This window comes from Pteropus alecto, unplaced genomic scaffold (assembly GCF_000325575.1).
Source record: "Pteropus alecto unplaced genomic scaffold, ASM32557v1 scaffold205, whole genome shotgun sequence".
Classification (NCBI taxonomy): domain Eukaryota; kingdom Metazoa; phylum Chordata; class Mammalia; order Chiroptera; family Pteropodidae; genus Pteropus; species Pteropus alecto.
The window spans coordinates 251236-276841 of NW_006436672.1; the positions used below are offsets into that span (position 1 = coordinate 251236).

Sequence of the window (25606 nt, forward strand, 5' to 3'; positions counted from 1 at the left end):
CCCTCGCAGAAGCGGGCGGGGCCGGCTCGGCTGGCGGGCGCTGCGGGGAGTTGCGGGGATGACAACGCGTTTGCCAAGAGCACCTACGTGTCGGGCCCGTCGCTGGACCGCCCCAAGACCCCCCGAGCTCCGGTAAGAACGATCGCCCCGTTTGATGGCTAGGGAGACTGAGGTGGAACCCCACGCTGAGGCCATGCCCTGGGTCACCGCGGAGTGACCGCGGTCCCCACACCAAACGCCGCGCCGGAGTCTCTAAAAGCAGAGGGCGCCGGGGCTGCGCGCTGGGGACCGTACCTTGCAGCAGCTTCTCGAGCTCCTCCACGGGGTCTGAGGTGTCCTCTCCCAGGGCCACCAGGTAAAGCTTGGTCAAGGTCTCGGACTGAAAAAGTTGGGGCAGGTGGAGCTCCCATTGGAGGCCCAGGCATTCGAGAATCACGGCTGAGGAGAGAAAAGGCCGCTGAGCAAGTGACGCAGAGACACACGCTCCAGAGGCGCAGGCCGGCCTCCCGCGCCTCCCTCCACGCTGCCGCCACTGAGCGGTCGGGGGCAGGCAGGTGGCCGCGCTAGGCCTTCCAGAAACGAAGTGACGCAGATGACAGCGTGGGCCTCAGGGAGCCTGCTGGCTCCCAGGGGGATGTGACCGGCAGACCCAAAGTAACACAGGCAGCAATAAACCAAGAGGGCGGCCGGCCAGCGGCTGCAGGGCTTCGGGGGCTCGTGGGCTGCCCTCCGACTTGGGGGCTGCTGGCTGGGACACTTGTGAGGGCCTCGTCTTGCCTTCCCCCATTACAGCGTTTCTCAGCCTCGGCACTGTTGACACTTTGGGCCAGAAAATTCTCCATGGTGGGGACTGTCCTGTGCGCTGGGGGTTGTTTGGCAGAACCCCTAGACTCTCCCCAGGAGCACCTGCCCCCCGGGGTTGTGACAATGGAATGTGTCTCCAGACACTTCCCAAAGTCCCCAGGGGAGCAAAATCAGTGCCCAGCTCCCTGTGGAAAACTACTGGGCTATTGGTGCCTAATTATTACCGCCCTTGAAAGGCAATCGCCATCAGAAGGCCCATTGCCAGGGAGCAGAGTTCTGTGAGCCTCAGTTTCCTTGAGGGAACGAAGACCATCGAGAACCAGCTCACAGGTGTGAAATGAGAGTGTGATGTGAGATGTGACGGAGGCTCTTTGCAGACTGGAAAGGACTTTACGCGAGGGAGGGTCTCACCCACAAACAGTCCGGACGGATAAACGGAAGAGAGACCGATAGGGGGGGGCAGATGGACCCCAGGGACGCCGGGCCAGGTGAGGCACGAGAGGCGGCAGCCACGAGGGCTGTGCCAGCTGGACTCCCCTGAGCACAGAGCGGGCAGAAGGGGGCGGGGCTCCAGGTGACGCCCCAAACCCTGAAACCTCAGTGCCGGACACGGACCTTGAGGGCCACTAGCCCCGCCTACTTCTTTCTTGTTTTGACTACGTGACCTTGGGTACCTGTTTCCTCTCCCATTATTATTATTGTTGTTGTTATTCGCCGGCTCTGTGATATTGTTTGGTGCTGGGATTCAGAACCTGGGTTCGCATCTCAAATCTTGGATCAGTCCCCTCAGGTGACGGCCCTGTTTTGCCGGGTGGAAAGAATCCCACCCCGCTGGGGGGGTTTTAGCCAGGAGGAGATCCATGGATCAAGCATGTCCCTCACTGGCCATCCACTTCTACTTACAGGACGGCAGATGCACGGTGGACATCACAACCAGTCCCAGGCCTCTTCTCCGGGGCCAGGAGATGGCCTCAGACTACTTAAGCCCCTGTCAGCCAGAGCTGACAGGCAACAAGGATTCACTCAGTGCCTCCTGGGAAGAAGGCTGGCTCTGACCTCGGCCAGCCGCGCTGAGACGTGGGGTCTGTCCAACATTGCTCTTTTAAGGAACTGACCCATCTAGGCTCCTGTGAGGCTCAACGAGCCTCTCTCAGCTGGACAGACCTAGTCTGGTTCTTGATTATAAGTCAGAAAAGTCCTCTTGACTCGTTAGAGCTGAGAGGAACACCTGCCCCGTGCTTGAAAGGGCTTCTGTTCAGTCTTCCGATTCAAAGCCTCTTTATTAAATCAGCACCTCTGCCTGTACCATGACCGTTAGCCTGTGAGAACGTGTTTGCCGGCTTGGTGTCATTCATCGTGCACCTGACAAATATTTACAGGCATCTATTACACATTAGACTCTGTGCAGTGCGCAGAGACTATGGTCTGGTGTCCTCCCATAGAGATCACGAGATGCCCTGAGGTCAGCAACGTTCTGACTGAATCCACTGGCGACAAGAACTCACCGGTATCCCCGCTTTGGAGGGCCTTGTTCTTCAAATTCTCAGAGAAACCTTTCCGACTTTTTGAAATGCATAACCTCAAGGAAAAATACAAACAAAAGATCCAAGAGTTAATATCTTTTTCTCCAACTGCGACCTGTATCACTCCCGTCAGAGTGAGTGCCCCTGAAGCGCCCGTCAATCAATGTTATCACATCTCGCCCTCTGGGGCACTTTCGTCCGATCGCCATTTGTCTGCCGAGTTGATAAACTACAATCTCGGTCTGATGGCTGTTTCTGAAACGTCGTTCCCGTGTTTGGTTTGTGGGTAGGCCTGAGTGAGGTATCTGAGGCCACGTGTGGCTGCCTGAATGGCACCTCTCTGAGTGAATGTCTAAAACAATGTCCAGCACATAGTAGGTGCTCAATAAATATCTACTGGAGCAAGGAAGAAAGGGTCCTGGCGTTTCTGGGGACGTCCAGAACACGCTGCCCAGGGGGCGCGCACTCCCCAGTCTCAATGTGACTGAAAACTCAACTTGGCATCTACCCTGGACCCAGCCTGCTCCTTCACCGGGGTTCCCTGTGTCAGGAAATGCCTCCACCAGCCCCCCGAGGCCCAGGACAGCACACCGAGCGTTGTCACATCCGATCACCTGCCTAGGTCTGACGAAAGATCTTTTGCATCCATCTCTCTTTGCCCGTGTTGCTAGGACCTTCCTCCGAGCCAACATCTCTCCCCCAGCACTGGCCGTCTCCAGTCCCCAGCATGCTCCCTTCTGATGCGTACCCCACCCTGCAGCCCGAGGAACCATCCGAGATACATATCCGATCTGGCCTGTCTTTTGCTGAGGTCCTTCAGTGTCCCCCAGTGCTCCTGGGGAAAAGCCCCAATTCCTTCGCATGGCCACCAAGTTCCTGCGTATGCCTGTGTTCTCGTCCCGTCCCCACTGCGGCCCTCCGCAGCAGCCTCATCCACTGTCCTGTTTCCCTTCCCCTGGACGCACAGCTCCCTCTGCCCAGAGTGTCCTTCTCGCCTTTGCTCTTGACGATCTCCCACTCGTCCGTCCGAATCAGCTGCGTCGTCGCTTTCTCGGGGCAGGCTGGGCTGGCGGCTTTCCCCGCTGCCCGCCCGGGCACTACTCCCATTAAAACTCTTTCTACAGTGTCTCGGAGTCACCTGTTTACTCAGGCATCCTCTGCGACAGGCTCTGCTTCCCATAAAGACAGATGTGGGGTCTATTTACTGCTGTGAGCCTAGCACAGCCATCGTTCAAGTGCTCAGAAAACACCTGTTCAACGACTGAATGATGTGTAAAGATAAGATGCTTTTCCGTAAACACTGACTCATCCCGCTGAGCAAGGAAGTGAAACAAAGTCCGAGTCGCATGTTTGCAGCTTGAAGACAGTCATCCCCAAAAAGCCAACCAGCCAAGGGCTACGTGATGACCACAGCTGGTCAGTGTCATCTTTGCCATGCTGTTTTCAGTGACCCCGGGAGCCTCGTGGGCCAGGCTGCCTGGAGGAGGGCTTGGGTGGGGGAACCTGTGTCCAGAATAATATCGACCAGGTGACATCCCTTCCGAGTGACTCAGCCCCAGGAAGGCAGTGAGAGCCTGAGCTGTTTACCCAACAGGAGCAGTTGGAGCTGACCTAAGCCAGACTCAATGCCCCTGGTGGTTGAGTTCACACATCTGGGAAAAGCTGGCCAAGGTCAGGAGTTCAGACCGTGACCTCAAAATGAAGCAATGGATCCTGGAAACTATGGGGCAATGCCCATGAGCTCAACTGCCCTCACAAACACCACTGTCATCAGCTGAGCTGGGAGGTGCCAGACAAGAGGAGCGAGGACATCGCCTTGGTCACTCCTGGGGTCATGGCTGCTTGCCCAGATGTACCATTTATCATGCAGGCGCCGCGGATTCCAAGGGCTGGGTTCAGGTTAAGACCAGTGGAAAAGTTAATGGAATAAATGGCACCTGTGAGTTGTTCTCGTCACTGCTGGGGACCAAATGGCCTGTGATGTAGTGGCACATAAGGGTGTTGGGACTACGCTGTGAGGCTGGGGGCTCACTCTCCCCAGGAATGACCTGTGGTGGAGCAACAAGAAGGGGAAAGGGGGACCTCCTGGGGATTTCTTAAGGACATGGACGTCCTTTGGCAAACCATCCAAAGGGCTTTGGCTCGTTAACTGCAAATCTCCGCTTTGATTTCCTGCCCTTGACTTTGAGTTTGGCCATGCGACTTGCTCTGGCTAAGGGGATCTTTGTGGATGTGACGCAGCTGAAGGTTTGAAAAGCATGTGTGCAACTGAGCTATCGCTCTTGCCCTCTGCCGTCACCAGGACGAGAATACGCCCAGGCTAGCCCACGGTCTCAGGAAGAAGGCAGAGCATGACATGCTTGCCGAGCTGAGCCTGGGTCAGCTGACTGCCAGACACACACGTGATGAGCCCACTCGGAGTGCCCACCTGCCTTAGCCTGCCTCTGGATCCACAGCGGCCCAGCACCGCCAAGGGGAGAGGCAGGTCTGCCGTGGTGCAGGAAAGGTGCTTTGATCTGGGGAAGGTGCTACGAGGCAGACTGGAGTATGGGGGTGGTTGGCTGGCCAAGCACAGGGACGACACACCCCCAAACTGGGGTCGATAACTAAAACTGCTGCTAAGACAATAGTAGACGCTCTATTTATTGAGCGTCTACTATTTGCCAGAAACAGGGCAAAGCACTCCCCATGTACTGTCTGATTTAATCCCTAAGATAACACTTCCAGGGACCTGCTGCTATCACCACGTCACAGAGGAGGAAACTGAGGCTCAGCGTGGTTACACCACTGACTAAAGGTCACAGAGGAGGAGGAGTTCTAATCCTGTCCGATAGGCTGCTTTTAATAGTCCTGAAGCCCGGAATAACTATCATCATCCCCAGGTTTCTGTGCCCCAGCCCTCCGGCCTCCCCCGCCACCCCTGGCTTAGCTCATCGATGCCACAGACCAGCCCCTGGAGACCTCTGCTCCTGCTGCCCAGCCTCCCTCGTCAGTTTTCCGGATCAGCTCCCGTGCCCACCTTGCCAGCCTGGCCCAGGCACTCAGGCAAAACCCTAAGTACAAAATAAACTCAGGATAGTTTAAGGCTATCAATAGCCAAGGCCAGAAATAGTAATTCACAGCAAGCAATTTTTCTAAGCTAGGGGCATGGGAGAATTTAGACCCCAAATGCAGATGGATTTTGATTTATTCAAATGCATGTACTCTAGTCAGTCGCCTGTGGGGGTGGGAGGGGCATTGGAGCAGGGCTGGCCAGTGGGTCTGGAAAGGGAAGATTTGGCTACTTGCTCAGCAAACACAGAGCCAGTGGCTTTTCTTTAGCAGGCGATGCCTGGGGACACTGGCCACGCTCAGGTAGACTGGACTGTGTGCTCACGAGGCAGGTGCTGCCAGCACAGGGAGGGCAGTGGCATCAAGTAAGGTCTAAAGCACCAGAGAAGTGAGGTGTCCCTTCTGCAATAGGGTCCAGCTCTGTGTCCCCAGGAGAGGCAAGAAAGAACTCGTAACATGGAGACGTGAGGCTCTAGGGCTGCTGCTCAGAACGCCATGGGAGTGAGGGGTGGGGCCAGCTTCCTACCAAAGGCAGCTGGTGACCGCATGGATGTGTGCATTCACGATCGTGGTGCAGGCACTGAGCCAGGACGAGCTAAGTTTCGTTTGTCAACAAATCAGTTGATAAACTTATAACAGAATCCTGTTAGGGTCCAAAATTCCCAATGCAAAGGAAAATCTAGGAAAAAAAAAATGGTCAGTCTCTCTCTGGACTTCTGTCACCGCCCACAGACATTCTCAGAGGAAGTGGTCACACTGACCCCGTGCCTCCCTAAAGGACGATCCCAAAGGCAGCCTTCCTTGCAGATGTGCCCCGTGACAGCCCATCTGCCCAATCAGAGGGGCCCAACCAGAAATGCGATTCGCCCCAAGCAGGCACCCCACCCCGTGGGCCGTTGGTCTCCCCACCTGTCTGGGTCCTTCAGGGCATCATCGAAGTCTATGCTCATGGCCTTGCACATCTGGGAGAGCGCCAGCAGGTCCTGGGAGAAAGGCTCTTTGGGAAAACGCCACCGGTTGGTTGAGCCAGCTATCCGGCGTTCCAGCCGAATGCTGTGCTATTTGGGAAGAAAGAAAGACTTTTTTAACCTCACAAAAATGTCAGGTTTCCCAAACTGCACAGCAGAAAGAAAATCAAGACGGATTTGAAAATGCTAATTAGTTTTCAAACATGGGCATCTTCTCAAAACAAATATATTCAGTAGACAGAGGATTTCAAGCCACAAAGTAATTTGGAATTTAGGACCTAGGATAGTCGGTGCAGAGGCCAAGGTCAGGGAGAAAGGTTGTTTCTTTGCAGTTAGCTCTGAAGCACCCACAAGCAGAGATGGGGTTACGCTTCGAGAAACTGTTCCTTAAGTCTTTGTCCTAACGTGTGACTGATTCAGAGAGATGCCAAGTTGGGGGGAACCTGGGTAGCGAATGGTTTTATTTTTATTGTGGTAAAATGCACAAAACACAAAACATAAAATTCACCATTTTATCCCTTTTATAGTGTAAATTTAGTGGCATTTAGTATATGGCGTATCACCACCTAGTTCAGAACATTTTCATTATCCGCAAAGGAAACCTCATCCCCATGAAGCCGTCACTCCCAAGTCTCCCCACCTCAGCTCCTAAAAGCCTTTGATCTGCTTTCTGTCTCTGTGGATTTGCTGTTATGGATATTTTATATAAATGGAATTATACAAGGTGTGGGCTTTAAAGTGTGGCTTCTTTCACTTAGCATAATGTCTTCAAGGTTCGCTTACGTTGTAGCAGGTGTTGAATTTCATCCCCTTTTTACGGCTGAATCCTATTCCATTGTGTGGACGGGCCACCTTTTGTTTATCCTTCATCAGTTGGTGGACACTCGGGTCCTTTCCACCTAGAGCTGCTATGAGCACTTGTGTTCGAGTTCCTGTTTGAATGTCTGTTCTCAATCGTTTTGGGTCTACGTCCACGCATGGAACAGCTGGGTCTCTGGGCGGGGACTTTTAGATGTTTTTTCAGTGATTTCCTTAAGGGAGCAGTAGAATACGCAGCCTGGATGAGGACTTAGACATGGCGGCTCAAGGAAAGCTAGCCAGGAAACGTGCACCACGAGGGACCCACGGGAATGGGTGTAACTGACCCTAAGCCGAGCCGGGCGCCAGCGGTGTGGTGGGGAGACCGGGGACCATGATGGGGAGGGTCCGAGTTCGAATCTCATTATTGCCACTAACTAGGTGTGTGACCTTGGGCAAGCCATTTAATATTTTTGAGCCTCCTGGTCCTCATGTGTGAAATGGGAATAATGGCAATGATGGTGAGGATGAGGACGCTGATGGCGGTGGTGACATTACAATGATCAAACGAAACGGAGCTGGGGAGCCGCGCCTCATCCGGTGCCTGGAATACGGAGGGTGCTGGGGAACTGTGTGATGTGAATCTCGACACAGTCCCGCCGAAGCGTGAGACATGTTCGAAGGGGGCTCGGACAGCAGGATTCTGACACCGCTTCCCAGCGGTCAGCCAGCAAAGCCTGAGGTCCCCGTGGTGCAGGACCCTCCCCGCCTGGAAACTTGTAACCAGGTGCTTCCGCTGCCCCTTGGGGAGCTGGTCTACTTACCGGATTCAACATTTTCATGAATGATAGTGGAGATTACACTGCAGGGGGCGGGGAAGAAGCACCTAGAAGACAAAACAGGTCAAGTTCAAATTTTCAGAAAATTTCCAAAGGGTCTATTCAAAATATTATGGAGGAGACCTGCCTAAAGGATCTATGTTTGGCCACAAAAGTAACAACGAGTAAAGCCTTGAGTGCAGGTTATCCAATCAAGAGAATATTAAACTTTTAAAGCACAGTAACAGACTGACAACTCTCTGCTTTTGTGCTGGGAAAGTGGCTTAGACAAAGCAAAATAAGAGACAACCTGTGATTCTTCACCGTGTCCCAAGGGATGGAGACCAGAGGGATCTAGGTAGGCTGACCATACAATTTGCTACTTGCGATGGTCCCTGGGCTCCCAGATCCCTCATGTCTCCCAGACTGGAACCCCGAAGCCCCTCCCCACCAAGCCGATCACGAGGGATGGAAAACATTTTCAAGTGGATAAAAAGCACCTGCCACACTTACCACGCTGAAGCCCCCTCGCTGACCACGGGCGTTTCCAGGGGCAGCTGGCCGAAGGGAGGCCTTCTCACTGCGGGGGCCTCCGGATTACAGAATCGCTCACCCCTGAGGCTGACTCCTCAGAGCGCTCGTGACATCTGGGGCGAGCTTTTATCCTTTTAGGGGCCAAGGTGCTTCGGCAGGGGAGTGCGCCTCTGGTTTCCTCGGGGTGTTGTGGGCACCGTGGCAACGTCAGGAAAGGTTCTGAGCACTTCCTGTTCCAGGCACAGAGCTGAGGGCTGCAGGAGATGTGGCGTCTCACGGAGACCAGCCACTGGGGTGCCACACACTTCCTCTTCCCGCCTTAGGGGAGGAGCAGTGTCATTCTGGAAAAGGAGGAGACTGGTCTGGAGGGTTCTCAGACACCTTCCAGCTATCACACTGGGGAACTTGGTTCGTCGAAGTCCTGGACCCCCCACCCATGGGGTCACCGAAGTCCCTAGAGTCAGTACAGCTCGAAAGACCTGAGGACAGCCTTCCTCCAGGGCTTCGCGTGCAGCTTCTCACGAAAATCGTAGAGTGGAACAGGAAAGCAGCTGCTCTGCCTACCTGCAGCTATGCTCCAGAAATTATGAACACTCTATAAATGGGAGGTGCCTCTGAATGTTCCTGCCTCCTCGCCCACAGGTCTGGGATTCTACTCTCCCGACACCCACATTCTGCCTTGCAGAGGAGCTGGTTACGGCGGGGTGGACTATGGCAGCTTAGTCCCCACAGAGCCCACAACCACATGCAGCCCTTAGGACTAAGTGCTCAAGCAACGTCTCTTGACTTGGATAACTGGATGTAGCAGTACCTACCCCCTACCCGCGGCTCTGCTTCTGCACGAGGATGAGCCCTGTGTGTGTGCGTCTGTGTGTGCACACATGTTCACACATGCGAGCGTGTGTGTGTGTGTCTGCTTCTGCGTGGGGCACAGTCACATCTCAGCAGATGCCTTTGCACAAATGGGCAGATTCGCTCCCACTTTGTTGCTCCGTCCCCTCCCCCCAACTTTCCCCATGTCAGATTTCAATTAAAGGGTTTGAAATACATTGTCCTGGACCAACGTGTCCACTACGGGCCAGCTGGGGTCCCTCAGGTATCATTTCTGAGGCACAGCCAGGAGCAGGCCCAGAGGCGCCCTCTCGTGGCCACTCGAGGTACACGTCCCAGGGTGCCACACTCCCAAGTTCCTAAGCCAGATGCCTGCCTGGCCTTGGCTCCATCCATCACTCCCCACAGGGTCTGAGTGAGGCATCCGGGCCTTGAGCCCACCCCAAAGCCCTCTGCACGTACACCCCCCATGGAGCTCTAGGTGCTGAGTGGTTAGCTAATGTCAAAGACAACAAACACAAATAAATAGACATGGTCCCGGCACCTGTCCTTCAAGCCCTTTTTTTTTATGGTGCCCTGTGTACTGGCCTGTGCAGTCACCTGGCCCCATGGGCCCAGACAAGTCAGAAATCCCAAGAGCAGAGGCCATTAGTGGCTCAGACACTAAAGCTCACGGAGCACAGCTCCCAGCTAGAACTCCTTGTACTCAAATCCCCAATGCCACAGTTAGAGGGGATTCTGGTGGGATGTCCAATTGCTTCTTGAATGCTCCAGGGGGAGGCACTCACTGCCTTCCCAGATTGTCCAGTTCAGCTCACTCCAACCCGTCACACACGTGGGGAGGCAGTGGGGTACGCTGAAAGAACGCCCAGTCTCGACTCCGGTTCTGGCGGCACTGACCGGCCGTGTGACCCTGGACGCATCCTCGACCCGCCTGGGTGGATAGTGGAGACCCAGAGTGCCAGGGCCCTGCCATTTTGGAATATTCAGACCTCAGGGCTTGCACGCTGTGTGCGATGAGAGGCCCCGTGGGTACTCGAAGCAGGACCAGGTGACCCCCACGGTGTGGGTCTTGCCCTCGAGCTAAGTCCTATGTGGCCGGGGGTGGTCTCAGCAATAGGAAAGAAGCGCAACTCGCTGTGTGACCTTGGGAAAGTCCTCTGACTCTGGGCTTCGGTTTTCTGGTCCGCAAAACAAAGTTCAGGCAAAATCACTCCTTGGCTCTGCCCACTGCTGACCCCATAATCCCAGGACGTCCGGGTTGGGGCAGCCGGGACTGGGAGGGGAGATGACACCTGCGCTGGCCCTGGCCTGGCGTCATTCCTTGATTTCAACAAGGTCGAGTGTCAAGTGTGTCTATGGGGCCAGGTGAAAGGTGGGTGCCTGTGCGATTTCATGTGCTCACATCACCTGGAATGTCATTTACCTGACAGATCTCTTGAAGAACGGGCTTGCCTTTCCATTGACAATTTTTTGTTACTTACAATGTTTTTAATGTAAATTTATTTTATCAATGAAATATATTTGCCGGTTGATTCCTACTATTTATTAAATTAACCACATAACTATTTTTAGAAAGTCACTCATGCGCTGCCCTAAAAAAGTCACCTTTTTTACTTTTTTTACTTCTGCCTCTCTGAGCTCACAGCGCACAGGGTGCGGGACCAGTGAGCTACGGGAACTTGTGGGAGGAACAACTGAGTGTAGTGAGCGTGTCTTTTAATTCTGATGCTTTGATGTCGTGGGGCCTTGCGGACTCTGGAGGGACACGTCCCTCAGCGCTGGCCAATTTGTAGAGACAGTAAAGGACTCGCATACAGGCGAGCCTTCCATCTGCGTACCAACCAATCCAGGGTCCACATCCCAACCTCCTCCTTTATAAGGCTCTCTCACTCGGGGCCACTGTCCCTCTGTCCCCGTACCTGAATCACCCCAGGGCCAGGTACCAAACTACGGTCAGCCCCTATGCCCCAGAGCCTGCTGCAATGATCCCTTCTAGCCAACCCTAAGCCTGCTTACCCTGCCTCACCCGCTCCTTCCTGCGGAAACCCCCAAAGAGCCTTCTGCCCATTGCTGATGCTTCCCCGTGTGGCCCTGGGTGGCTCCTCCTCTTAGGAACTATAACAAAATATCTTCTCAGTGGTAACTGTCTCCAGATCTATTAGCCTCGCCATATCTGAATAATAATAATAAAACCGACATTTTGAAGCAATGACCAGGCCTGGGGGTCCCAGGAGGGTCCCCTGCAGGAAGTAAAGCAAGGATGAGCCCTAAGGGAAGAGGAGGTAAGCTGAGATGGGATGACGGGGTGGCAGGGCGAGTGTCCCAGGTAGAGGGCACAGCCAGTGCTGGACTGGACTGGAGAGGTCAGGGCCTACTGAAGAGATGACCATGCAGTCTGCTGCCCGGGGTGGGACGTGGGGAAGGGAGGCCAGAAGGGGTCCAGGGACCGATCTCCCAGGGCTTCTAGGGGCCGAGGAGTCTGGGTTTTGCCTGGTCCAACCCCTTTTTATCTCCAAGTTGAGTTTCTCAGGTCCTAATAAACCTGTAAGACAGAACTGTGAATTCTCCAGAGTCTTCCATTGCTAATCCAGCACATGGAACTCAAAAGCCTGGCTGGGTACCACCAGGCTGGGGCAGTGCCATGGCACCACTGACTAGGAGCGAAGCCACTCACTCACATCAGCCTAACAACGCTCACCTGGGCGAGCCCCTGCCGTTCCCAACCACCGAACAAAGAGCAGGCTTTTCTCGTCTATAGAAACAACCGGGGCAGCCGGCCAGACGCAAGGCAGGGCCCCAGTCAGACCAGTTCACGAATGGAGGTAGGGGCAGCAGCAGGCGCTGGGAGGCAGTGAACTTCCGTGTAGAGGCAGCTGTCGGCCTGGGGAATGCAAGGGTCGTTGCTGTCGCTGAAGACCAGGCCCCAGCACTGGCCGCCGCATCGCCTGGCTGAGTAACTCGGGCAAGTCCCCAGGTTTCTAACTTCTCTGAGCCTCCGTTTCCTTTCTGTAAAATGGAAATAAACATAGTTCCCACTACCAGATCGTGAGCGAGCGCGCTAAGCCCGAGAGAGCCCGGCGGGTGCTCGAGTGTGAACACCCTTCTCCGGCCGGCAAGCCTGGGTGCGTGAGGACCTCCACCCTGCCCATCGGAACACCCGCGCGCCCGGCTCAATTCTCCAAGTGGAATGTACTGGAAAGCAGATGGGCTTCGCTACGAAACCTCAGTATCCTACCAGGGCCAAGGATTAAATGAAAGGGCCACAGGCCCAAAGCCAGGCAGTCCTCATTCTGGCCCTGTCACCTCCTTCACCTGCCCCATGCAAAGCCCTGATTGCTCCCGAGTCAGGAGCCTGAAATGGAGGTGGCCTCAGGCCCTCCAGATCTCACGCCTAAGGAGCTGAGCCCCAAACCTGAAAACAAAGAAAGCCCCTAGGTCCCCCCAAGCGTCCCCCACGGCCATCAGTGACGACCACCCTCTTTTCTGTCTCCCTCCGCTCCTCACCTACTGCCCTCCTGAGGCAATCTTGGTATGGAGATAATGCCACCTTTACCTTGAGAGCCCCAAGGAAATGCTGAGCCGAAAAAAAAAAATGTTAGAAGTTCAAGATTTCCGCGGACCTGGCAAACCCAAGTTCCTGAGAGACGCTGAGAATCTCGAAGGTTATAGCACCATGGCCAGGGGAGCTCTGGGTGACCGGTCAGGGGCTGGCGTTTTGCGCTCTGCCCACTCACTCAGCACAGGAAAGTAACTAGACTAGTCCTTAGCAGCCATCACAAGGGTGGACATTTACAAGCGTATGTGGCATTATACAAAGTGAATGGAGGAGAAAAAGTGGCTGACCCCAAACCACAGGGGGCTTGGAGGCTGGACACTCTGCATAGTGGCCCCGTGGGCAGATATAGTGAGGTGGCCAGGCATGCAGGTGGGACTGAGGCCAGGCTTGGGGCCAGCGCTTCCCAAGCTAGGCTGGGCTGATAGGCAGCAGACAGTGACAGAAGCCAAGGGACCAGTTCCTATGCCCCAAAGGGTATGTGGGTATGTGGGAGGAGATTAGATAGATAGGTAAACAACAGATTAGATAGATGGCGTCCACTCGCACACACACAAATACATAAACATGTACAGCTTTACCTTAGTCTGGTCTTCTCCTTCCAGGTGAGATTTACTGAGATACACAGCCTGAGAACTGTCTCCATGACGACTGCATCTAATACAGAGCAAAGCTTCGTATTGCTTCCTTAAGCCCTCCCCAGAATCATCTGACCCAAGTCAGAATCTCGAGCGACCTCTTCGGAACTCCGCTTACAGACACCCCCAGGGCTCCCCCTAGTGGTGTCTGCCATCCATCGCTGCAATGAGCAATAAACACACCTTGTTCAATCACAGGTGTGCTCCCGGTGGCCTTTGGCTGGAGTCAATACAGTGACACCGTTCACCTGGGTTACCCACTTTAGGAATTTAGCCTAAGGAGAGACTCATGTTCATAAACGTACATGCAAAAGGATACTCATTTCCTCACCCATGCATAATGATAGCAAAACACTGGACATAGTATAAACGTCCACTGGCAGGCCGGTGGTTAAATACATTTGGTACCACTGAACACATGCAACCATTCAAAATGGTGGCAGAGAGCTGTATTTGTCGACATAAACATTAACCATAACGCAATGGCCACGTTAGAGTATTAGGCTAAAAAAAGCTTATAACACAGTACGCGGGGCCACCACAGACGGCCCACTAGTGTGGAACCACACAACTCCAAATAATTCCACTTTTATAAAGACAAACATTTCAGACATCAAGAAAAAAGTATAGACAAAGAAACATGAAAGCATTGACAGTTATCATGTCTTGGTTTGAGGATTATGGGTGGGTTTTTATTCTCACCTACATTTTAGGTTATCACTTGAGTGATAATAAGCTTCCGGGAGACAGGAGCTGGGCTGTTGAGAGAACAGGGATGAGGAGAGACACCGGGACGAGGCGGGAGGGGGGGGCCCAGAGGAGCACCTGGAGGAGCGGCTGCGGCCGGACTGGGCAGATGTTGCTGGGCAGTGGGACAAGGCAGGCCCCTGTCTTGGCTTAGAGTCCTGGGTCATCGAAGTCTCAGTCTGCTTTCTAAGCTTATACCCCACACCACACATGTCCCCCCAAAAATGATACGTCCACATCCTAACTTCCGCTACCCATGAATGTGACCTGATTTGGAAAGAAGGTCTTTGCAGATGTAACTGAGGATCTTAAGATGAGATCATTCCGGATTCGGGGTGGGCCCTAAATCCTGTGACTGGTGTCCTAATGAGAAAGGAGAGGGATCCGAGACAGAGAGGAGAAAGCCACGTGAAGACAGAGGCCGAGACCGGAGTGACGCAGCCACAGGCCGAGGAATGCTGGCCGCCCCAGGAGCTGGGAGGGACGCTGGCACAGGCTCCCTCAGGGCCTCCAGAGGGAACAAACCCCACCGACACTTTGATCTTGGACTTCGGGCCTCCGGAAGCATGAGAGGATAAATTTATGTTGTTTGACGCTGGTAAGTTTGTGGTGATTTGTGAAGGCAGTCCTGAGAAGCAGAGGCACTGTCTCAGCCCCTCCCTCCCCCCATATGCCCACCCTGCAGCTGGGGTCCCTGAGGATCAGGGGCAATTAAGGAATCTAACTAGACAGGCACATATCCCTAGTTTAATCTCAAAAGTGGCTTGTGGCTTAACGACCTGTCTCCCGACCTGTCTCCCACCCGTAATTGATCATCCTTTCCCGTTCCTTTAGAGGGAATGGATATTTCAAGGTTGATCTGCACACAATGAGGGAACAGGCAGGAAGAATAACAGCCTGCTTCTTCCTTGAGCCAATAAAGGAAACTAGATTTTGCCCCCTAAAAGTCAAAGAGACTTCTTAAAAACAAAATCCAAGCTAATTCAATACATTCACTTAATTATTTAAGTAGTAAGTCAATATTTCCTATTAGTTTCTACTTACAAACACAGCCACGATGACGAAGGAAATGTTATTTAGATCTGTGGACAAAGGAGTGAGCCCAGACAGAGAAGAGTGAAAAGCCAAATCTGATTGGATTTAACAAAGGCAAGAAAAGACTCAACCCTTGCCAGAAAATAAATCACAGCCACACATATTGCCAAGATCCAAAGAAAAAAATTTATTTACAATAGAGAATTTTATTTGAAACATGCATTTTCTTTCTTTTTTTTTTTTTTTAAACAAATCAGCAAATGCAGATCAAGTTTACACTCCTTAAGGCAAGAGTCCCTGTGTAAGCTGTACGTGGTCATATTAAACCCAAAAGCCGCTCACCCTGGGAACTCATGTACAAAGGGCAAGGCCAAGGTCAGCGATTTGTCTTTTATTAGAGAAGCAGACAATCTCCCTGATACAGGAACTCTGAGGTCAACTTGCTATGAATGATACTAAGAAAAATGCAAACCAATAGCAAGAAATCCTGATAGTCTCCTTAGTACTGCATACAATCAAATCAACATTATTTAGAAAGTAAATACAGCAGTGCATACAAAAAAGTGAAAACAGGACCTGTCCACAGAACCAGGACAGCAGTGTGCCGACGCTCCTATTGCACGCAACGGTCAAGTCCAAACATTTGGTTCAGAGTTAGCTTTTCCCCATTTTGGCAATCAGTTCATCGCAAATCTTGGTGAGTTCTTCTATCTCTTTGTTCTGCAAGTGAAGACAAAAAAAAGAGGTTGCCGAAATCTCTTGGTTGTCTGAAGTCAAGTCAATCAGAATGGCCACTGGCTTTTTAGGGGCAAGGGGTTCTCCAGGCCTCTTGGTTCTCCTGAGAAATGACTTGGAGCCGAACAATCTATATACATCCCAGCTCTAGCTGTGCGATGTAGGGCAAGTTACACAACCTCTCTGAGCCTTAGTTTCCTTATCTCTAAAATGTGGATGATCGCATCTGTCTGAGAAGTAAAGCGCCACAGTGACCAGCATATGATAAAGGCCTAACGAGTATTGGTTCTCTTCCTTTGATTTGCCTCTGAAGGATGTGGACACTATGTGTGGACACTAAGGGGTGGGCTGGTGTGAGCTCTTCGGGGGCTTTTTTGAGATATGCCACCTGGAGGGGTTAAGCAATTCTACCTGAACGGGGATCGCTGACATTACTCGGAGGATGCCGGATGGGGCAGTGCCGTGACACAAGGGGTCGTGGGGAGGGGAGGCGACAGAGAAATGGCTTCAGGTGTTCCTCGCACCATGCCTGTCCTCTGAAGCCCCATCCAGGGGAACCACACGTGCACCCCACTCCAATGATCTGACAACACTGTCCATCCTCTAAGAACAGGGATCCAGTGCGTCGACGCCTCCATCTTGGCAGTGGGGCTTTGCTCTCCAATGGGCTAGATGTTGACTTGACGCTGAGCCGGCTCAACGGCCCACCCCGAATGGCCCTCTCTACAGGGGCTAGATCTTTCGGATATCCTGGGAACATTTTGCAGCCAGCTCTCCCTCCAAGTCCCCATGGAAGGTGCATCTGGATCTTAACCTCAAGCCTGTCCCCTGAGGCTGTACGGAGGCCCCTCCTCAGAAACTCAGAACCACCTATGACAGGTTCCAGCCTGGAGCCACGTGTCCTGTTTCCAGGTTGGGCTCCTGCTGCCACTCACCACTGTGCCAGCGCCTGGGAAGAATCCAGCTCCTCAGTGGAGAGGAAATTCAGTGCTCGCTGCAGTCCTGCCTCCCCCAGCCCCCGCCAGCGGAGAGCCCCGCCTGGAACACCACCTCAGCCGACCTCCTGTCGAGAGTTCATGGCTTTGAGAGGCTCAGCTCTCAGAGGTGCCGAAAGGCCCGTTGGAAGATGAGGCTCTGCAGAGAATGCAGCACAGACCACTAATCCTAAAGCTGCTGTTCCCGGCACTCCTGCCGCTGCCGGGCCGCTAATGGTGATGTTTCATCTGCTTGGAGTGCTTTCCATGTGCTGCTCACCATGCTAAACACACCCCGGGCACTGTGGCCTCCCTCCGTTCTCACGATAGTCCCTTAATGGAGGCCCTGGACGTCGCCACTGTTCAGTGAGAAGACTGGGAGGCTCAGAGAAGTTAAGCGTTGCGCTGGTCAGATGTGGCAGGCATGGAACGCGAATCCGGGCTGGCCTGGCTCCCACACAGCTTAGCTGTTTTGCTCATCAACGTAACGTCTAGTGACTGATGGCTGCTGAGAGGCAACAGCAGACCCACTAGCTGCCGACTCCTGGAGGTTCTCCACGCTCAATCTTGGCAGCATCAGCCCCACCGCCTAGCGAACTGCCTCGTGATGGAGCTCAGCTCACGGGGCAAAACCCTTTATGAAGTGCTGACGGGGCTGTTCCTGTAAGAACAGCCTGGGGAAATCACGCCTCTGAATCTTTTAAAAATAGAGACTGTCCCCTCTCTATCACTTTAGGGAAGAACTCTAATTCATTCCTGTCAAGTTTTCTTTTAGGACAAAATTACATTTCCACAGACGTTTGTATCTTTTCTGTTATGGAACACGTGCAACTCAATTTCTTCCTTGTCTTCTAGTTTGCAAAACACTTAGCGTCACCTTCATTTTGCAACTGTATACAGTCTGAACAGCCCAGGTGCCTTGAAAACATCTATCCTGCTTCACGTTTTACCTCTACTTACCTAGACTGCCTCAAACTGATGCAACTTAAACACCATCAAATCCTGATGGAAACCGGAGGGAATGATCTCAAACGACCAAACTGTTACATTTCTCCCTGGAAACATTTACTATACAACTCCCTTAACACTTGAAGTAACTGGGGAACGTGGCCTTTCATTTAAAGGAATATTCCATTTTTCAAGAGTCACCGAATGTGCTATATGTGGATTATCAACATTCGAAGAATAAAAGTAAACACCCGCTCAACACTAAAACTGCAGCGACGCTCGGTAAGGACTGAGTGACCGAGCACGTGCTGGCGTTCGATGGTTCTAAGCTCTGCTCGTCTCTGTGGTCACTGACGGAACCACAGTCGGAGCCCGGAGACAGGTGCTTAAACATACACAGCACAGTCCAGGCTCCTTTTTCTGTGAAAATACAAGTCTCTAATATTAAACTTCTCGGTGGCCATTTGTCTTTTTCACCCCAAGAGGAAAAGATAAAGGATGGAAATGACCTGGTAACGTGAGCACCCTGGGTAACCAGGACTGAGTGGACTGTGGGGCAGAGGCGGCTGGAGGCTGAGCTAGCACTTAGCCTTGAACCTCAGGGAAATTCATTCAGTTACTAGAGCCATATACTCCTCAGCGCCAGACGGGATCGTCTAGCATCTGGTTTAGTCCCCCAACATTACAAACCTAGACACCCGAGTGAAGCACGAGGCTTGCCCTGGGCAGGGTGGGGCAAGGACCTGAGGCTCCTGTCCCAGGGGTCTTTCCTGACACCGCATGGGTGAAGTGAGAGGCAGTACCTGCCCCTGCAGAGATCAGTACTGCTTGGCCCAGATGTCCTTGGGGACCCCAGCCAGCCCCACTGGAACCTGGCTGGGTGTGGGCACAGGAGGGGGCCCAATGTGAAGCCATCTGGGAGACATGCCAGACTCCTGATGCCACCTGCCTACAAAGGACCCCCCACGACTGCCCGTCAAGGCCCCAGTGCATGAGAAGTGCTGCTAGCCCAGACTACTGGGCTCTCTGATGACTATCCTGGGGGGCCCTCAGGCTCAGTAAGGCAACCAGTATTGGGTTGCAGGTTTGAAAACACACCCGGGGAGGGGGCCTGCCCGGCCTGCACTCACCCAGACTCAGAGACTCATACGGGCTCCTGGGCAAAAGGGACTTCTCATGTGGACACCCGGGGAGACACTGTATACAGCTGACCGAGCACCACACTGGAAATCAGAAAACCTGGGGACAAACTGAGGGACTTCAGAAGGAGCCTCCACCCATCCATAGAAAGACGAGGACACGGTCCATCCTCTGCACCAGCCAGTCGCTTCTGCATCTACCCACTCGCCAGCGTGCATGCTAAATGCCGGAGTTAAAGTACCACGCCTGGCCCACTGCAGGGGCTTAACAAATACTTGACAAATAAACGAACGCTGAGAAGGAACGAAAAAGGGCAATAAACACCCCAGTGAGCAGCTAGTCCAGGGAAGGCAGAGAGGAGGCCAGTCTCAGGGCTGGCATTAAGCTCGCTCTTCAGAGGGAGGGCAAGGCTGTGCTCACAAAGCAAGGACTCATCCCGGGAAGGCCGCTGCGGAAGCCCAGCATCTGGTCATCTGAGCATCCAGCCAGCCCTGCCTGCCTGCCTGGAAGCCACTGCCCAGGCCTCTTACCTTCTGCTCCAGTGTCCTTTCCAGAGCGTCCACTCGCAGCTGCTCCTTCCGCAGGCTGGCCTGGTAGGCAGCCTGCTCCTGCTGGGCCTTGCCTCGGACCTGGGCGATCTCGGCGTTGGCCCTGTGGGAATGGGGGTGAGGGGAGGATTCGGAAATTATCATCCTCCTCTGTGGATGCCTCCCATCTTCTCCCTCCCAGCTGGGGGAACTATTAGGCTCCAGTTCCCACCAACAAAGGCCCAGCACAGGGGCCCACGAGAGCCCCTATTCCGAACCCTCACTGTCATAATGCTGAGGTGCTTTGAGTGGGTGCCCTGGAAATTATGCACCCTTTGCTTATCAACGTGCATGACCGTGGAGCGTGCGCTCATCACAGACTGTACTGAATTGTTCTGAAAAGCCGACTCAATGACAGGGGTGCTGTCGGAGCCCCCAGCCCGCCTCGGGAGCGGCCCCGGCCACGTTACCTGTCCAGCTTCTCCTCCGCGTGCACCTTCAGGGCCTGGTACCTCTGCTCCTCCTTCTTCACTCGGGACAGGTACTCCTGCGCACACTTCTTCAGCACCTCTTCATTCTGACACAACAGAGGACAGGGGTCGAGCCCACATAAGAAATGCCGACGAGTGCTGGGGACCCCGAGAACTCTCCGGTGAGGGTGCGACCTCAGACGACCAAGTCTGACTCCCCAGCCTGCAAGGACGGCCTTCCGGAAACCCCACCACCACTCCCCGGCTGATCCGCCCCCTCCCGCCCCACCCGTCTCGAGCACAGCCGTACCTTGCGGAAGCCTTCCAGAACCTCCTTCATCTTCTCATATCTCCTGAAGAGGTCAGCCAGAGACTTCTCCACGGAGTTCAGGTCAGCTAGGGCTTGCTCCTTCTCCAGGACCAGCTGCTGGACCGTTTGGTGCGAGACTGACTTCTCCCTCTGCTCATCCTCTGGCAGAAGAGACAGGAACAAAACCATGGAGCCCATGGAACCTGAGCCTGGTCTCAGGGGCCAGCAAGGTCTCAGTCTAACCGGTGGGCATCTCAGACTCAGGAGACCCTTCCCCGAAGCCCACCCGGACTCTGCCTCTAAAGGAACAGACCCCACAGCCCCTGCATCTCAAACCCAGGCCTGTGCAGTAGTAGATGGGATGGGCAATAGCTACTATTCTTTGGTCTGATCAATGCAGCCCCGTAAAAGTCTATACTGCGGACCCCAGAGAGTCCATCTGGTTGTTGACAGCAAACAGAGAGATCCACAGGTAAAAAAGAAAACATCACTACTGAGTTTTGTGTTGGGCAAGGTTAAAAGGTCTTATAGCCCGACCTGCAAGGGGCTGGGCTTCCTAAGTGTCACCAAAATAAAGGAATGGCCATTGGGAAAGAAAACGGTTTCTTCATTGTTAAAACACCCATTAACCCAAAGTCCACGTCGCCGTCACCCCCCAAAACTCTGCTCCACGCGGAAAGCGGTATTTTCTCTGATAGAGCAGGTGTCTTAATTCTGAGCCAAGTGGAGCTAATTCTGTCCAAGTGAGTTTCTCAGTTATGTACAAAAGGATTAAATTCTGGCCCCGCTCAGAGTGGCTGGTCCTGGTGAAAGGGACTGCTCTGTCCTCAACCCCACCTCTGGGCCATCACGTGTTAACACTCTGCCCAAACGCCTTGAAAACCCTCACGTTTAAGGGTAAGGCTTTCTCTGACCACGCTGTGTGACACAGCCCCTTGCCTGCATGGTGCTATCTCCTGTATGCCGACCTGATGCTGGTGCAGGTGGGTGACGGACCTTTTGTTGTGGTGTCTGGGAGACTGGTGACAGCAGAGAACGGGGAAGAGAGAAGTCCCTACTCAGAGCTCCTGAGGGAAGGGCCTCTGCACACCTGCCCCTCTGTCAGCCCCAGGTCACCAGGTCACCAGGGAGGGGGCTGCCTGCTGCCCGGAATGGCCTCCGAGGGTGGCTGCCATAGGATGGATCGAATCTGGAAATGACGACAGTCATAACAACACAGCAGCCGTGCGTGCTGCGCTCGTCCACGTGTCAGACGCCATGCTGACTGCCCATCGGATGCTCCCACGCCAGCACCCAGCACCCAGCACCCAGACTCTGTTCCCAGAAGTCTAAACCAGGTCGCCTCACTCCTGCTCAGAGCCCCCCAGGCGTCTGGGAGTAAAAGCCCAAACCCGCACACGCTTCGCCTCTGCCCTCTGTGCTCATCACGATGGCCCCCATGCCCTGGGGCTCAGCGCTGCTGTGCCCTCTGCCAGGAGAGCGGGCCCCAGAGCTTCCCACAGCCCCCAGGTCACCTCTCTGGAGGTGCCCTCTCTGAGCATCCGTGGGAGACACCTCCTCTCCACTCCCTATCCTCATATCAGACGTGCGTGTGCACACACATATGTCTGCTGGCGGCACATCTCCCCCAGGACGCACGCCCCACAAGGGCAGGGTTCTGAGTCAGTTTTGTCACTGCTCTGTCCCGGGGCCTGTGACAGTGCCTGACTCATGGTACACCTCAACACACGCCCATGCAATGGATGAACGAGGGGCACCTGGAAACAACCCGAGGTAGGTCTCTAATCTGCATTTCACAGCAGGCGACAGGGTTGGAGAAGCTAAGTCGCTTGTCCACTGAGCAAGTGGCAGAGCCAGACCTGAACCCACAGCCGTGCTCAGAGCTACGTCTCTGCTCGGACTTCCGAGTAACAGACCTAGAAAGAAGCAGCTCCCTCAAAAGCAGGGAGAGGCTGTTCTGGGTGCCTTCCCCCAGATTGGCGTCTTGCTGTGCCCCACAGTCGGGTGCCTTTGTGTGTGCCCTGTGGAGGGAAGAGGGAGCACAGGGGCCCCACCCTGGTGTCAGCTCCAGCCCTGACATAAACTTGCTCACAGGTCCTGACTCTGGGGGTCCTAAGGCCTCATTTACAAAATAAGGGGTCTTCCCACATGAGCATGCATCTAAACCAGAGGGGTTTGTTCAAACACAGACTGCTGTACCCCAGCACTGAGTTCCAATTCAGTAAGTCTGGGTGGGGCCAAGAATTTGCATCCATGACACTGTTCCCCCGCAATGCTGAGGCAGCTGGTCCAGGGGGCGTGCCCAGGGAACCGCAGGCCTGGAAACTGCCCAACGTCCCTCCAAGCCTGCCTCTCAGAGCCCCGCAGCAGGGTAGAGCTGAAGGACCCAGAGCCAGAGTGCCCAGGCTCGAGTCCTGGCTCTGCTGTTCCCAGCTGGGTGGCCTGGGACAGGGTGTATAACCTCTGAGCCTCAGCCTCCTCATCTGAACGAGGGATCACAGTGTTTATCTCATGGCCTTTGGGGGAAGAGTGAACAAGAAAATGCATAGAAAACCTTTAACCCAGTTCAGTGACCCGTCATCCACACCCCCGAACTGGCGAGCTGCCGCGTCGCAGGGACCCGTGGAGGGGGACGTAACACGCAGCAAGAACAGAACCGCCAGCAATCTGCTCGCTACGTCCTGACTCCTAAGAAGGGGCGTTTCCACGCCTCGCCAGCAATCAGATGCCTTTCATCCTCTGAATTTTAGCTGCTTCCTCAGCACGTCGTGCGATGCACGTTCCGGGCTGGTTTGAGGTCATGTATACATCTCGCTTGGCTTGGAAAGGGGTCGTTTATCAAATGGCGTTCATCTGATTTCCTGGATCTGAGACTCAGTCGGCCTCAGCGGTTTCCATTCCTCCCCACATAACCCTTGTAAAAATAGAAGCTCCCCGCTCCCAAGAGACCGAGAAGGCGACAACGCCTCACAAATCTTGTTGTAAATTACAAACGCAGTTAGGTTCTTCAGATCAGGAAATCGGCCCCAAACCCAAGATGCTCCAGACTCAACCACAAAATGATATCGTGAAGATCTTCTGGCTTTTCCAGGCAAAACATTATGAAACCGTGTGGGGATGCAGCCAAAACACACAAGCAAGAGTAACAAAAATAGAGAAGTAAACAAACAAACAAAGCTTGCAATGGGCAGGTGTCAAATCAGGTGAAAAGCATTTACTTACCGGGCTTGCCTGTTTGTTTTGCAAGCAAAGGGCAAGAAGCAACAGAAAACGGAAGCAAAACAGAGAATCAGGGCAGTTGTTAGAAAGCAGGAAAAAAAAAAAAAAATCAATCGCAACGACCCGCAATGCAGAAAGCACAGAAGTCTCTTTCCGTTCTGAATTCTAAATATTCACTACCTGAACATAAAACAATCTCTTTTAGGAACATGTGACGAGAACGGACAATGATGGCAGGACAGACGTCGCGTTGATGCGAAGCACGTGGGACGGTGGACCGGAAGCCACAGAGCCAGGCCCGAGCCGGGAAGGGCGCAGTGCGGGTGGGCGGAACCTGGTTTTAACTTCAAAACGCTATGCTAGTCACTCTGGTCCTGAACGGCCAAGCTCTCTGGGCCTCAGTGTCCCCTTCCACAAGGAATGCTGGTTAGGTGAGTGAAAATGAGAAGAAAAACACGGAATCCGGATGAGAAATATGGGTGTTTCTTCCACACACGGGGAGACTCATGGCTCACGCGCAGAGAAGGCACATCCCGCCCAAGGCCACAGCGAGTCCCAGCTGTGCTTTAGCCCTCAGTCTCCTACGAGGACACGAGGACCTCAACATCTACGGGGGCCCTGACCCATGACCTGCAGGAACGATGGACGGATGACAACCATAGATGCGCCCCTTTCTGATGAGAACAAACTCTGAAAAGTGGACGACGACAGTGAAGGAATGAGCGAGGATGGGGGTGAGGGACGGACACACGGTGAGACGTCACCCTGGGGGACAATGCTGCTCGCCCCAGGGACACTGCAGGGGTCTCGCGGAGCAAACCGGGAGACCTCCAAACCCCCTAAAATGAAAACATTCGAAAGGGGCAAGTTCCCAGCTCTTAAAGAGAGGGACCCTCAGCCTAATACCAGCTCCCCTGGGTGGGGGCGGGAAGGAGAGGCTTGAGGGGACAGGGGTGGGCATGTGTGGCCATCAGGGTCCCTTCCACACGGACCATCTAGAACTGAAACTGCTCTTCTCACTACTCTCAGAGTTGAATAAGCTTTCTCTCGCTTCGAGGACAGGCCACTTGTGCAATGAGAGAGATTCTTACTCTTTTGGTTTTCAAGAGGGGATGTCTTGTATCAAAATTGCCAGCCAAGCAATGCAAGATGGCTCTGGGCAGCCTTCTCTGAGTGGCACAGGCTCCTGGCCCTTTACCCCCATTTCGATATTGGCCTAAACGTCATCACCAAGAGCAAAAATGAAAACATATGACTCTGAGACACAGGAGGACGTCTCCAGATGAGCCACTGTAGGTCTGAGTGGCGTTTTCACATCCCAAGGCTCCAGGAGGCCAGAAGGCTGGGTTCAGCTTGCCAAACACTGTATATTGGAAAACATAAATCCTTCATCCCGGCCATGTTCACCAGCAGTTTCAATTCCAAGAGCTTTGTTTTTTTGTTTTTTTTTTTTATCTCATCCATACGTATTCATAAATTCTTATACCAATTTAATAAAGAGGTTTCATTTGATAGAAAGCAGACACTGTGAGGCTAATCCTTAGAAACACCCGAATGGGCTTCCTCCTGAGCCTTTATTATATGGCCTTTATTATAATAAATCAAATTTAAGGTGCTTTGAATGGAAAACAACTGTCAGCCTCTTCACCATTCCCAAGGCTGCTCTCATATTTATCTCGGGAGAAGCCAGAGGTGCGGTTCGACACACATCTAAACATTTGAAAGAAACGGGTCATCTGCTAAGCACAGTTTCAAACTTGGACACAGAAACTATGGTTTGCAGAGAGCTGGGGTTTTACTTCATATATTTTTAGGAACACAAGATTTTTATTAAAAACTGGTGTCATGGACCTAAGCGAATAAATAAATAGGAAAGCAAAAACCCTACCTCCCCTTGGAGTCATAACATCATTTTTGCATCATGATCATTAGTATAAAAAAAAAAAAAATGAGCTTGGAACATCTGCAAAATCCTTTTCG

General features: G+C 53.3%; 2 protein-coding genes across 8 annotated transcripts in view; both read right to left on the reverse strand.

The window, feature by feature from the left end:
* Window positions 1-7153, reverse strand: part of BTBD16 (BTB domain containing 16) — a 35983-nt gene extending 28830 nt beyond the window's left edge. Inside the window, exons 1-4 of the mRNA XM_015590629.1 lie at window positions 7130-7153; window positions 6288-6436; window positions 2310-2383; window positions 295-438 (exon numbers count right to left, since the gene is read on the reverse strand). Coding sequence (XP_015446115.1) covers window positions 295-438; window positions 2310-2383; window positions 6288-6436; window positions 7130-7153 — 391 coding nt within the window. The remainder of the gene's footprint in view (window positions 1-294; window positions 439-2309; window positions 2384-6287; window positions 6437-7129) is intronic.
* Window positions 7154-15470: 8317 nt separating this feature from the next.
* The window catches only part of TACC2 (transforming acidic coiled-coil containing protein 2), a 172206-nt gene continuing 162070 nt past the window's right edge, over window positions 15471-25606 (reverse strand). For all 7 annotated transcript variants that reach the window (XM_025047958.1, XM_025047960.1, XM_025047957.1 and 4 more), the window contains 4 exons: window positions 20408-20568; window positions 20098-20204; window positions 19631-19751; window positions 15471-16023 (listed from right to left, as the gene is read on the reverse strand). In XM_025047958.1, the coding sequence (XP_024903726.1) occupies window positions 15958-16023; window positions 19631-19751; window positions 20098-20204; window positions 20408-20568 (455 nt within the window). In that variant the 3' untranslated portion in view covers window positions 15471-15957. The remainder of the gene's footprint in view (window positions 16024-19630; window positions 19752-20097; window positions 20205-20407; window positions 20569-25606) is intronic.